At 43.3% G+C, this 14,906-nt stretch overlaps 1 protein-coding gene across 3 annotated transcripts in view; it reads right to left on the bottom strand.

Moving 5' to 3' along the window:
- The window catches only part of LOC140398252 (transmembrane protein 87A-like), a 139,808-nt gene that overhangs the window by 47,953 nt on the left and 76,949 nt on the right, over positions 1-14,906 (bottom strand). For 2 of the 3 annotated variants that reach the window (XM_072486696.1, XM_072486710.1), the window contains 2 exons: positions 5,366-5,474; positions 4,104-4,162 (listed from right to left, as the gene is read on the bottom strand). In XM_072486696.1, coding sequence (XP_072342797.1) covers positions 4,104-4,162; positions 5,366-5,474 — 168 coding nt within the window. Of the gene's footprint in view, positions 1-4,103; positions 4,163-5,365; positions 5,475-9,509; positions 9,579-14,906 lie in introns of all 3 variants that reach the window. The other variant, XM_072486701.1, reaches the window with a different exon arrangement.

Here is a 14,906-nt window from a genome sequence, read left to right as displayed (position 1 = left end):
ACAAAAAATAGTGCTCCCCCCCCCCCCCCCCCTGGGCTGCTGCTGCTGACGATCTATTTTCCCTTAACGTTCCACGAGATAGTCAAGGAACGGTTGCCACCGCCTGGAGAACCCCTGAGCCGATCCTCTCAACGCAAACTTCATTCGTTCTAGTTTTATGAACCCTGCCATATCGTTTATCCAGGCCTCCACGCTGGGGGGTTTTGCTTCCTTCCGCATAAGTAAGATCCTTCGCCAGGCTACCAGGGACGCAAAGGCCAGAATAACGGCCTCTTTCGCCTCCTGCACTCCTGCTACCCCAAATATAGCTAACCACCAGCCTGGCTTGACCCGGACCTTCACCACCTTTGCCACTCCCCTCCAGTACTCATCCAGTGCCGGACACGCCCAGAACATATGTGTGTGGTTCACCGGGCTTCCCAAGCACCTCCCGCACCTGTCCTCCACTCCGAAGAACCTGCTCAGTCTTGCTCCGTCATGTGTGCTCTGTGTAGAACCTTGAATTGTATCAGGCTAAGCCTGGCACACGAGGAAGAGGAATTTACCCTACTTAGGGCATCAGCCCACAGCCCCTCCTCAATCTCCTCCCCCAGCTCTTCTTCCCATTTTCCTTTCAGCTCCTCTACCAGCGCCTCCCCCTAGTCTCTCATCTCCTGATATATTTCGGACACTTTGCCCTCCCCGACCCATACCCCCGAAATCACTCTATCCTGGATCCCCTGTGTCGGGAGCAGCAGAAATTCCCTCACCTGTTGCCTCGTAAACGCCCTCACTTGCATATATCTGAAGATATTCCCCGGGGGCAACTCATACTTTTCCTCCAGTGCTCCCAGGCTCGCAAACTCCCCATCAATAAACAAGTCTCTCAATCTCCTAATTCCTGCCCGATGCCAGCTCTGGAACCCTCCGTCCATCCTTCCTGGGACAAACCTGTGGTTATCCACACCCATTTCTCTTTACTGTCTCTCATTTCTGAACACTTGGTAACAAAGATTATTATTCTTAGCCTTGTTTCAGCCATGCTCCTTATGGAATCACTTCATAATTCCATGTACCTGCAGCTCACTAACTTTCTTCGTTACACTAAGAACATTGTTGCTTTTTTCCTCGATATGGTCTTTGTAAATTTTGGGATATTTCCAACTTTACTGCTGTTTTTGTAACTCTATCCATGGTTCCCCCCCCCCCCCCCCCCCACTCTGTCAAATTGATTTAAATCTTTTCCAACAGTACTAGTTAACCTCTTAGTGAGAACATTAGTCCCAGCTTTATTCAATTGCAACCTTTTCCTCTTGTATAGAGGAATTCAAACAGAATTAGTTCCAATACCCAAGAATCTGAAACTTTCCCTCATGTATCACTTCTCGGACCATGCATTTATCTGTACTATTTTCTTGCTTCTGTACTTATCAGCACGTGACACTGGGAGCAAGCCTCAGATTACTATCCGTGATGAATCTAGGAGTTTCAGATATATTGTATTATAGGTATTTGGTGCATTAAGGTTTAAAAGCGTGAGTTAGTATGTGACTGCTGCAGTCATGTTTTTAAAAAAGAAAACCCAGCCTGAAAGACAACAAGGTTTTGGAATCAGAGGTGAAATGAAAGCATTTTGTGTCCATGCCAACACTCTGCAAGGACAACTAGTCCCACTCACCCTTTTTCCCCCTGCAGCCTTGTAAACTCTTTCTCTTCAGATAATTACAATACCCTTTTGAAAGCCATGTTGGCCTAAAGGAATGTTGTTTGTATTAAGAGGATTCCCTGTGGCAGTAATTAGATTTCAGTTTGGTAAAGTTATGTAGTTACTGGGACGAGCCAAAGTATCAAGCATTTTGCAGAAAAGCAGTGTTATTTTGTGTTTTAGTTGGAGATGTAAACAGAAGTCAAACCTCTCAGTTCAGTTAAAATATATGTCTGTAGATATATTAGCAGATTCTTTTACAGCATTTCAGAAGAGTGTGGTTAGAAGGTGAGCCAAAACCATCTGAAGCAGCTTCCAAAGAAATGCAGCCAGAGTTTCTGCATGGTTCTGACAGGATTCAGATCTCTTCTTCAAAGCAATGTCAAAAGATCTCTCTTTCTCAAAGACCACTGGTGAGGCCACAACCCCAACTGGAGTATTGTGTGCACTTCTGGTCACATTACAGGGAGGATGTAATTTCTCTGGCGAGAGTGCAGAAAAGATTCACTAGAATGTGGCCAGGGCTGGGGTATTGTAGCTATGAGGAGAGATTGAAGAGGTTGGGGTTGTTTTCTTTGGAACAGAGAAGGCTGAGGGGTGACATGATTGAGGTAAAATTGTGAGATGGAGAGATAGAGTACACAGGAAGAACCTGTATCCCTTGGCAGAGAGTTCAAAAACCAGGGGTCATAGATTTAAGCTAAGTGGCAGAAGGATTTGAGGGGACATGAGAAAAAAACATTTTTACATAGAGGGGGTGGTGTCTGGAAGTCACTGCCTGAGTTGGTGGTAGAGACCCTAAACTCTTTTAAAAAGTATCTGGATCTGCACCTTAAGTGCTGTAAGCTGCAGGGCTAAGGATTGTGTGCAGGGATATGGGATTAGAAAGGGCGCCTGGGTGTCTTTGGGTCGGCATGGACAAGATGGACCGAATGGCCCCCTTCTGTGCTGTATAATTTCTATGGTTCTAATAATGTGTGAGTAATAAAGTTTGTTTTAATATACCATTTCCCTTTTCCTTTGTGAAATCACTCCCGGAGCGAGGTAGCCTTTCCTCACAGTCTTACAAAATTAAAATAAAATATTGGGGTTTCTGTCCAGTATCCTAGCCACCAGTGGGGTCTGGTCTGGTATCATAATATACCTCTAAGGTTGTATTTTTAATAATTTTCCTAGCTCCTGAAACTCTGCCAAAGGACCTTAATAGTCCCCTAAAAATAGGTCGGGACTTCTAGCTGTTCTTCTTTCACAGAATGTCCTGGGTGATAGCTAGCGAATATCTCGCAATATCCTTTATCCTGGCATCAATGGAGTCAACATACCATTCCAGAACCACATTTGCAGTTACAGAAATAGCTATGTCCCTAATTGTTGAATCCTCTATGACTACCGCATCTCTGTGAAGTGCAGAGAACCATGAGAGATGTGATGTCATATTGGGCAACATAGATTTCATGTCAACAGGTAGTTGCCTGACTGAAGGTGTCCTCCAACATCAGGACAATCCAACTGGTTTTATCCCAATAGAGTTAGTGGGTAGCTGCAGTGTGAGGAGGGTAATAAAACATACAGACCCATATGGGTGGAACGGTAGCATAGTGGTTAGCGCAATTGCTTCACAGCGCCAGGGTCCCAGGTTTGATTCCTGGCTTGGGTCACTGTCTGTGCGGAGTCGGCATGTTCTCCCCGTTAGTGCGTGGGCTTCCTCCGGGTACTCCGGTTTCCTCCCACAGTCCAAAGACGTGCAGGTTAGGTGGATAGGCCATGCTAAATTGCCCTTAGTGTCCAAAAAGGTTAGATGGGGTTACTGGGATAGGGTGAAGGAGTGGGCTGAGGAAGGGTGCCCCTTCCAAGGGCCGGTGCAGACTCGGTGGGCCGAATGGCCTCCTTCTGCTCTGTAAATTCCATGAACCCCAGACCTTGGCTTGTTTTGAGTTAGTTGATTTCTCCTGGGGCTACTATAAGATCACAACAAATGAGGTGAATGTCTGGGAGATAAAACATGGAGGATCCCTGCTTATGATTCAAAGGCAACATTCTGTTTTTAAAAATAAATTTAGAGTACCTAATTATTTATTTTTTTCCAATTAAGGGGCAATTTAGCGTGTCCAATTCACCTACCCTACACATCTTTCGGTTGTGGGTGAAACCCACGCAGACACGGGGAGAATGTGCAAACTCCACACAGGCAGTGATCCATGGCTCTGATCGAACCCGTGTCCTCAGCGCCGCAGGGCTAACCATTGCGCCACCATGCCGCCTCCAAATGCAACATTCAACATGGACATTTGCTGAGAGAAAAGATTGTGCTTGGCAACAATGTGCAATAATGCCAATCCCGCTCTATGTAAAATCTGCAGTTCATACTTCGAGATTAAAATATCAAACTATAATCTTGGCCCCAGAGGAGCTTACTTACTGACTGACAGTCTGCCAGCCGAAACTTCTTTGTTGTCCAAACGATGAAAAATATTGATGCTATATAGGAAGAAATAAAAAGTTTAGAAGTAAAATATAAATTTTTTGGAGGAATCTAATCTCTCCCCCCAACTGTCAAGATTATCTACCCAGAAAAAGAACGCTAATTATTTCCTCAGAATCAAAGAGGAATAGCTCACAAGGAATGGGAAATACAATAGTAATCGAATGGCACACAAAATGCATCGCATCTCTGCCCTACTCTATGTACATACATACAAACACTAGGCATCACAGAACAGCGATTAGGATTCAGAACATAGGCTGAGTTCCCTCCTTGCTCATCAAGGAGCATGAAATCACCTCTATCCTTGCAACCAGCCAAGGCCAGCTTACTGCATAGACCAGGGACAAACCTGCACCTTTCCTTGCTTGTGTTGCACACTTTTAGCCACTTTACAGTAAGGGGATTCTCCAACGATGCAAAGGTTTAAACAGTAACAAGTACGTCTCAGGAGAAGTCTTTGAGAGTGGATAGCTGGTGTTGGCAGAATTACCCATACATTGAGCAATGCATGCATTGAACAAGTATTCCTGATCCTGAACTATTTGTACAGGTCAAATCCAACTTTTAATCCAGAGTAGAAGTGGAGACATTCTACAGAATTCGACATAACTAAGCTAGCTTAATTGACTGATTGTTTAATGACTTTACTCCATTTACATCTGCATGAATATTAAGCACTGTAGGATGTCCAACAAACAGCTGCATGGAGAGTTGCACCCCCGACCTGCCTCCTCTCCACCTCAATTCAGATCTAGTTTTTATATTTAATACGTAATTATCCATATAGTTCATCCAAAACACTGGAAATTATACAAATGCTTTGTTTAGGCCAAGGCCAATGATAGACAATATAAAATATTTTCTTCCATCTTTGTAGTACACAATGCTCATCCTCTTTTAGTCAAAAGGGTGGCATAGCTTTGGCCATACAATTTGGTACAGCTATTTGAACTAATTGAGATATGAAGCTCCAACAGCCCAGTATCGCTCTTGCCAATTTTTCTACCCTCTTATGTAAAGTTGGCCATATTCCACTGTTGTGCACATCTCTATTTAACTGGTCAGTCTTTATCAAAGGCTACTAAATCAAAGCAAGAGTGAATTTTAGAAACCCTTGTTATTAGGAATCCAATGCTTCATCAGTACACAATCAGACCACATCACAGATAACTCTGCATAACGTCCTGCTAACTTACCTATGACAGCAAAGATAAGTGTGTTTGTGAAATGTCTGTATAAAGAGAGTTTCACAACATTCCTTCTCAGCTTCAGCATCTTCATGGTTTGGGTCAAGCTGATGAAGATGTGACATCAGTTAAGGAAAACGATGAAATACAAAATTAAAAACCCAGATGCACCGTATATTGAAAAAAAAAAACAACCATCATTCAGCTGAAACAAACACATGCAGGTTAACAGCTGGGATCAACAGTAATCGTGTACTGGTTGCTCCAGGTTCCATTCTTTTTGGCAGAATCTAGTTCAAGAAACTAAATACACCAAATTAATCCATACAATCCAACCCTCTAATCCTAGAATGGAGTCACACACTGCACTGCATGTGACAATATGGACTGCCCTCCTAACTCTTGGAGGGGTACAGTTCCCCAGAACAACATCCCACTTCCGGTCCTAGTGCTATTGCTCATGTATGAAAATCAACCTGCGTGGCAATTAAAATGTTGTATGCTTCAGGAGGTGGCATCACAGCCAAGCCACAATCTGTTATTTTATATAAACTGGGTTGTTTAGTACACCAAGAATCTGCATTGCACCAAACCTTCCAGATTTTTACAAGGTTCAGAATTATTAAATTCTTTAACCTTACAGCATGGATGACCACAAAGCAAAATAACAGGATAAAGAACATGTACTACAACTGTTGTACCCAACAATTATCTAGGGTAGACCATTCCTTCCGTATTTAGTATTAAAGGATGATCAAAGGTTTACATGAATAATTTGGACTCCCACATGGCTGAAGGCAGAATCCCTCATGAAACACTGAATTTTTTAAACGTATACACCTGCTAATCATGCAAGCCGGAAATATAGATGGACTCATCAGTTAACTCTAATCATGGAGCAGTAAATAACCAGTACCAATTCAAATGAAAGAACCAAGGCCAAGTGAAAGTTGTAGTCTATCTGGATAAAAGCAAATTACTGCGGATGCTGGAATCTGAAACCAAAAGAGAAAATGCTGGAAACTCTCAGCAGGTCTGGCAGCATCAGTAGGGAGAGAAAAGAGCTAACGTTTCGAATCCAGATGACCCTTTGTCAAAGCTTTGACAAAGAATCATCTGGACTCGAAACGTTAGCTCTTTTCTCTCCCTACAGATGCTGTCAGACCTGCTGAAATTTTCCAGTATTTTCTCTTTTGGTTGTAGTCTATCCTTGGATTTACATGTTATAAGGTGCTTTTTCTAAATTCCTTATTTACAAAGATGCCATGTAATCATTTTGAGGTATCTACTATTTATACAAGCCTATGTACCTTGGAGTGAGCTCCAGTTTAAATATATTTTGGTGATTGAATATTGCAGTTCCATTTGACAGAATACATAAAATATAGTTCTTACTCAATTTAGAAATGGCTGTTTGTAGCACTCTCACCTGAGTCACAAGGTTCTGAGTCCAAGTTCCATTCAGGGCTTACAAAAAGCAATGCTGGTACTGCAGTGTAGCAGTAGTGCTGCACTGTCAGAGGTGTGTCTTTGATTGACAAAGGAGTCAAAGGCTATCGGGGGTGGACAGGAACGTGGAGTTGAGGCCATATTTAGATAAACCATGATCTTATCAGATGGCAGATCAGGCTCATCAGGCCGAATGGTCTACTTCTGTTCCTAATTCATATATGCAAATGCATGTTCCTAACAGATCAGTAGAATTGATCCCCACCAAATTCTATCGTCTCCAACCATGAAGGATGTAGCAAAACTGCTAATACACCCAAAACGTAGAACACCATAACAGCTAGCACCATTGAATGCAGGTCTCCATAACAGGTGTTAGAACTACATCATTTCAAAACTAAAATGGCAGGGTAGTTAAAGCCCCATACCCGACCTCTTCTATATCTCGGACATTCACCAACCCCACTCCCTAATCAGACCATTTCCAGTTCAAATTCTGTTCCTTTATGCAAAAGTTGCCTTCAATTGGTGAACCAGGGTTATTGAAGCAGACAACAAACAGGCTGTGTAAAGCTTCAACTTGACCTCTGCGAACTTAATGATTTTCCAAAATTCTTCTTACTTCCAAATGCAAGATATGCACCTTTCCCAGAGCCCCTCTAACTCTAGCATGGCATCATATCTACTAAAGCAGACTAACAGGATTCTGCGTGGTGCAAAACCACTATAGTCATAGTATCCGAGCTTCAAAAGAGAAAAATTGGAGGGATAATATCAATCTTGTCCTATGTAAAAGTCTGAAATTCATTCATTGGAGATGTGAAAATCAAATAACAAACGTAGCTCCAGAAGAACTTACTTACGATTTTACAGTATGCCAGCGGGAACTTTCACACTGTCTGATTGTTGAATGCTGATATTATAGGAGGAAGGTCTGTACCTCAATTATATTTACCTGCTTTTATTTTGAATCTTGACACCGTTATCTTTCTCAGTTTTGAGAAGTTCAATTGATCTAATATTCTCAGTTTCTTGGGGGAGCAGGTTCAATATTTCAATGACCCCACACAGGAAAACATGCTTCTTGATTTCTTTCTTTAATGGCCTAGCTCTAAGTTTAGGATTGGAAGACAGGTAGCTGGGAGCCTTAAAATGTAGGGCAGATTGTCCCACCAGCATTCTCTGCCGCACTGTTGCCAGTGCTCCTTTTCAGTAGCATAACTGACAGCTCCATGTAAAAACATCAGTGACAAACTAGTTACCTTCAACTCCATGATGCAGTACACAGGCAATTACAGATTCCACAGATACCACTGCCAAAGATAGTGCACTTTATAGTCAAGTTAAAGGACAGCAAGTTCTTCATGAGAAAAAATGTAAGCTTCAAATTTTATAAGAACTGTTATAAGTACCAACCTGATGTACAGGTATCCCCACTTCCCCCTTCCTACACGAGGTTAAAGAAAGCTGATAGTGAGGAAACATTCTTATTCTAGGGTTAAAATGTCATATGCCAAACAAATGAAATTCAAAGAGGGTCATATCAGTCATCTAATCTAATCCCACATTTCTCCTCATTCTCACCTTTTAGTATTTGTTATTTTCTGTACAGCTGTCCGATTCCTTACCAAATTAATATATAAAAACTCCTAACCATTTTTCGCAGAAAATCCCACATCCCAGCCTCTAAGTGGAGATTTATTTTCCAGCCAACTCTGCAACTGACTTTTGTGCCCTCTTGTTATCTTGTTGACCACTGGGATCAAGACATTATTATTTACCTTATTGTGACGCTTCAACCAATGTTTATCCACACCAGTATCCCTCCAGTTCATTTAAAATATTGCTATTTGAAGTATACTTACATTCCCTATTCTTCATGCCTTACTTCACATCTTTTTACCCATTTGTCTGCCTCTGCTGCCTATGTCCATCAGTTTAATGACAGCAGATGATAGTTCCTCACTTCTTATATCCAAATCATTTACTTGTAAAGTTAGTAAGAGTAGCCTGAACACTTACACGTGTGGTAAACCATTTCACCATATCTTTATATTCCAGGAAACTTTCTACAACATCTACCATTTACTGTATAGCCTCTAATATCTCCCTATCCCAGTTGCCATGTTGCCCATAATTCTTAATGCCATCATTAAGTAGCACGGTAGCACAAGTGATTAGCACTGTGGCTTCACAGCGCCAGGGTCCCAGATTCAATTCCTGCCTCGGGGTCACTGTATGTGCGGAGTCTGCACGTTCTCCCCATGTCTGCGTGAGTTTCCTCCGGGTGCTCCGGTTTCCTCCCACAGTCCAAATACGTGCAGGTTAGGTGGATTGGCCATGATAAATTGCCCTTAGTGACGAAAAAAGGTTAGGAGGGGTTATTGGGTCACGGGGATGGGGTGGAAGTGAGGGTTTAAGTAGGTCGGTGCAGACTCGATGGGCCGAATGGCCTCCTTCTGCACTGTATGTTCTGTGTTCTGATCATCTTTGCCACACGCTTACCAAATGCCTTTTGAAAATCCATATAAATCACATCCTTAATTAGTGGGCAACTACCTCCCATAGGAGGTTAGGGACTGGGTTACAAACTATACACTGAGAAAGGGTAGGCTTGATAAGCAGAATGATCTTTCCTTGACTGAAAATAGAGAACAGATCAGAAATCCTTTTCCCTGGAAAATCCCATTGCCCGAAAGGATATCCACCAGCAAAGAGCAGTGTCGAGAACAGCCAGAGGGATAAAGGCCAGGAGGGCCAAGTCGAAATTCTCCTAAAAAAATGGAAGGAAAGGACACATCAGATGAAAGCAAGGGAAAGAGGGGACAAGAGAAAGGAAGGAACGATTCCCGTGACCTTATTAATTAGGAAATCACAGTATCGCATAACATAAACCGTAGGCAATGGGTTCACTGATCTGAGACACAAGACATTGCATCAAATAGAGTCGACAAATAAATTCAAGACAGGTATATTCATTTGTGCTTTCACTCCACGGGGTGCTATGTACCCATGCCCACTAGCAACTAGATTATAACTGTATAAACTGATTTTAACCAGGACCCCTACAGCTAGTAAACGGGAACTTGCATTCCAATAGTTTGGTCTGAATATGATCTCACATGCCAAGTCCAATCTACTGCAACAACCAGTCTGTGTGGCCAGTCTCTTCACCTTGACACTTGTGACAATTCAGCTGAGGTGAGAAACATGCCAGATTTGACAACAGTAAGCAATGGGTCATGTTCTACATACCATTTTATCACGGACATCAGTTTACCAGTCAGCAGGAAGTTTACTAATTTATTATGTTTGTTCCTCAAATCTTGTACAGGTGAAAGGAGCATCAAATGCCTGCCGTTGTTTCACACCAGTGCTCAGACGGATCAAGGCAGACAGTGGAGCTTCCCTGCCTTCCAATTGCAAGAACCCTGCAAGGAGTCAGAGAAAGAGGGAGCAAGGACGAAAGCAAAAGGTAGAAAAGTGGTAGGTGGAGAAACCAAGGACAAAATTCAAGTAGGACAGTAGAGAAAAATATTGGGAGCAAGACAAGCATTGTGATAAAGACAAACTTAAAGGCTCTGTGCCTTAATGCACAGAGCATTTGCAATAAAGTGGATGAACTAATTGTGCAGATAGATATAAATGGGTATGATATAATTGGGATTACGGAGACATGGCTGCAGGGTGAACAGGGATGGGAACTGAATGTCCCAGGGTTCTCAATATTTAGGAAGGACAGGCATAAAAGAAAAGGTGGTGGCTTGGCACTGCTGGTTAAAGAGGAAATTAACACAATAGTGAGAACGGATATTAGCTCTGACAATGTGGAATCTGTATGGGTAGAGTTGAGAAATACCAAGGGACAAAAAACATTCGTGGGTGTCATACATAGACCCCCAAACTGTACTGGTGAGGTTGGGAATGGCATTAAACTAGAAATTAGTGATGCATGTAATAAGGGAATATCGATGATCATGGGTGATTTTAATCTTCACATAGATTGGGCAAATCAAATTAGCCACAATGCCGTATAGGAGGAATTCCTGCAGTGTATACAGGATGGTTTTCTTGACCAATATTTGGAGGAACTAACTAGAGTGCAGGCCATCTTAGACTGGGTACTGTGTAATAAGAAGGGAATTATTGCCAATCTGGCTGTACAAGACCCCCTTGGGGATGAGCGACCATAACATGATAGAATTTTTTATCAAGATGGAGAGTAAAGTAGTTGATTCGGAGACTAGGGTGCTGAATCTTAATAAAGGGAACTATGAGGCGTGAGTTGGCCTTGATAGATTGTGGAGAGTTACTTAACGGAATGGCAGTGTATAGACAATGGCAAACATTCAAGGAACGCATGGAGGAACTACAGCAACTGTTCATTCCTGTCTGGCACAAAAGCAAAGGGGCTAAGAGGGCCAATCCATGGCTTATAAAAGGAAATTAGAAATAGTATCCGATCCAAGGAAGAAGCATACAGATTGGCCAAGAAAAATAATAGGTCTGAGGATTGGGGGCAGTTTAGAATTCAGCAAAGAAGGACAAAGGGATTGATTAAGAAGGGGAAAGTACAGTACGAAAGACTGACACTAAGAGTTTCTATAGATATGTGAAGAGAAAGAGATTGGTAAAGAGAAATGTAGGCCCACTGCAGACAGAAACAGGGGAATGCATAATAAGGGACAAAGAAATCGCTGAGCAATTAAATACATACTTTGGTTCTGTCTTCACAATTGAGGACACAAATCAGATCCCAGAAATGTTGGAGAATGAAAGGTTTAGTGAGAGGGAAGAACTGAGGGAGATCAACATTAGTAGAGAAATGGTTCTGGGAAAACTGATGGGATTGAAGGTGGATAAATCCCCAAAGCCCAACAATTTGCATCCCAGAGTGCTTAAGGAGGTGGCTCTGGAAATAGTGGATGCATTGGTGGTCATCTTCAGGGATTCTATAGACTCTGGAGCTGTCCCTGCAGATTGGAGGGTAACTCACGTCACTCTGATATTCAAAAAGGAAGGTAGAGAGAAAACAGGGAATTATAGACTCGTAAGCCTAACATCGGTAGTGGGGAAAATGCTTGAATCCATTATCAAGGACTTTATAGCGGAACATTTAGAAAGCAGTGGCAGGATCAGTCAGAGTCAGCATGAATTTATGAAGGGAAAATCATGCTTGACAAATCTGTTGGAATTCTTTGAAGAGATAACCAGTACAGTCGACAAGGGGGAGCCAGTCGATGTGGTATATTTGGACTTTCAGAAGGTGTTTGACAAAGTCCCGCATAAGAGATTATTATGCAAAATTAAAGTGCATGGGATTGGGGGAAATTTACTGAGGTAGATAGAAAATTGGTTGGCAGAGAGGAAACAAAGAGTAGGGATTAATGGGACCTTTTCAAATTGGCAGGCAGTAACCAGTGTGGTACCACAGGGATCTGTGCTGGGACCCCAGCTATTCACAATATATATTAATGATTTGGATGGGGAACAAAATGTAACATCTCAAAGTTTGCAGATGATACCAAATTAGGTGGGAGGGTGAATTGTGGCGAGGGTGCAGGGATCCTACAGCAAGATCTGGACAGGTTGGGTGAGTGGGCAAAGCAATGGCAGATGCAGTATAATTTGGATAAGTGTGAGGTTATTCATTTTGGAAGCAAAAACAGGAAGGCAGATTACTACCTGAATGGTTGTAAATTGGGAGAGGGGAGTGTGCAGTGGGACCTGGGTTTCCTTGTGCACCATTCGCTGAAGGTAAGCATGCAGGTGCAGCAGGCGGTAAAGAAGGCTAATGGTATGTTGGCCTTCATTGCAAGAGGTTTCGAGTATAGAAGCAGGGATGTGTTGCTGCAATTGTACAGTGCCTTGGTGAGGCCACACTTGGAGTAGTGTGCGCAGTTTTGGACTCCTTCTCTGAGGAAGGATGTTCTTGCTCTCGAGTGAGTGCAGCAAAGGTTTACCAGACTGATTCCAAGGATGGCGGGACGGTCATATGAGAGATTGACTAGGTTGGGATTGTTCTAGCTGGAGTTCAGAAGAATGAGGGGGGATCTCATAGAGACTTATAAAATTCTAACAGGACTAGATGCAGGGAAGATGTTACCAATGATAGGTGTGTCCAGAACCAGGGGTCACAGCCTGAGGATTCAGGGTAAACCATTTTGGACAGAGATAAGGAGACATTTCTTCACCCAAACAGTGGTGAGCTTATGGAATTCATTACCACAGGAAGTAGTTGATGCTAAAACCTTGAATATATTCAAGAGGCGGCTGGATATAGCACTTGGGGAGAATCATAGAATTTACAGTGGAGAAGGAGGCCATTAGGCCCATCGAGTCTGCACCGGCTCTTTGAAAGAGCACCCTACCCAAGCCCACACCGCCACCCTATCCCCATAACCCAGTAACCCCACCCAACACTAAGGGCAATTTTGGACACTAAGGGCAATTTAGCATGACCAATCCACCTAACCTGCACATCTTTGGACTGTGGGAGGAAACCGGAGCACCCGGAAAAAACCCACGCACAGACGGGGAGAACGTGCAGACTCCGCACAGACAGTGAACCGGGAATCGAACCTGGGACCCTGGAGCTGTGAAGCAATTGTGCTAACCACCATGCTACCGTGCTGCCCCAGAATGGGATCAAAGGCTATGGGGAGAAAGCAGGATTAGGCTATTGAGTTCGATGATCAGCCTTGATCGTGATGAATGGCGGAGCAGGCTCGAAGGGCCAAAAGGCCTCTTCCTGCTCCTATCTTCTATGTATCTATGAACCTGAAACTGAATAAGAAAAAAATGCAATTTAAGATGATTTAAGTCAAGTACATAGGTCATGTACTGACAGCGAAAGGAGCTCACCCGGATTCTAATAAGGGAAGAGCTGTCGCAGAGATGCAGCAACCAACAAATGTGTAGGCAGTGCAATGATTTGTTGATTTTGTGAACTACCTAGCAAGGTTTTCCCCAATTTGTCATTGGAAGTGTGAATCTCTGTGCAAGCTCATTGCAAGGCATGTTCAATAGTATTTTTTTAAAATAAATTTAGAGTACCCAATTAAGGGACAATTTAGTGTGGCCAATCCATCTAACCTGCACATCTTTGGGTTGTGGGGTGAAACCCACGCAGACATGGGGAGAATGTGCAAACTCTACACTGACAGATGTTCAATGATATTGGGGTACAGAAGCAGCTTTCACTCGTATCAAACAACTTGCGAGGACAATGCCAGTGCTGAGGAACTCTGATGATAATGATACGCTCTTCCTGAGGTGTGATGCCAGCGAGACAGTGCTTGGAGCAAGCCTCATGAAGCAAGGACAACCAGTTATTTTTGCATCTAGAACATTACTGCAAATTCAGTGATGCTACTTACAGATTAAGATTGAATGCCTGCTTATTTCTTTGCTTGTGAACACTTTAATCACTATCTGTCTGGGAGAGAAATTGATGCTAGAGTCTGACCACAAGCCACTTCAAAGTATTTTTCTCAAATCACTTAATTCCACTCCAAAGTGTCTGCAAAGGATGTTATTCCGTTTGCAGAGATATTATTTGGAAGTGAAGTACAAGCAGGGGAAACAGAAGTACATCATCAACATGCTGTTAAGAGCTGCACATCCTTGCTAGTAGAGGATGAAATCTTCAGGATTCAATAAGAAGCCAAAAGAATGACATACACTGGAAGTCATCAACCCAGCAGAGACATTGAATCTGACAGGCAACTGTCTTGTTTAGATCAAGCAAATTACACAAGATGCAAGCTCATGGACGTGGTCGAGTCCAGGAGGGATATCCTGTTCCCCCGAGGCGGTAGCAGGGTCAGCCACAGGGCAGCCGTCAGCTCGAGGAGTGTGACCAGGAGGACCACCATCCAGTGCCAGAAAAAGCTCAACGACCTCCACCAGGCTGCACGGGTGAGTTGGCATCAGCCCCTGCCACTGATGCCACCTGCCATCCCTGCCACATGCCCCACACCCCGGCGACCCTGCGCCTGGCAACAACCCCCCAGCATAATGCCAAGCCCCAGCACATCCTGGCACCCACCAGCACACCCAAACCATGCCCGGCAGTTGTCTGCCCCAGGTCCAGGGGTAA

Source organism: Scyliorhinus torazame, chromosome 2, assembly GCF_047496885.1.
Source record: "Scyliorhinus torazame isolate Kashiwa2021f chromosome 2, sScyTor2.1, whole genome shotgun sequence".
NCBI classification, from domain to species: Eukaryota; Metazoa; Chordata; class Chondrichthyes; order Carcharhiniformes; family Scyliorhinidae; genus Scyliorhinus; species Scyliorhinus torazame.
The sequence above is the reverse complement of the archived record's forward strand: the minus strand, read 5'-3'. Positions and strand labels throughout refer to the sequence as shown.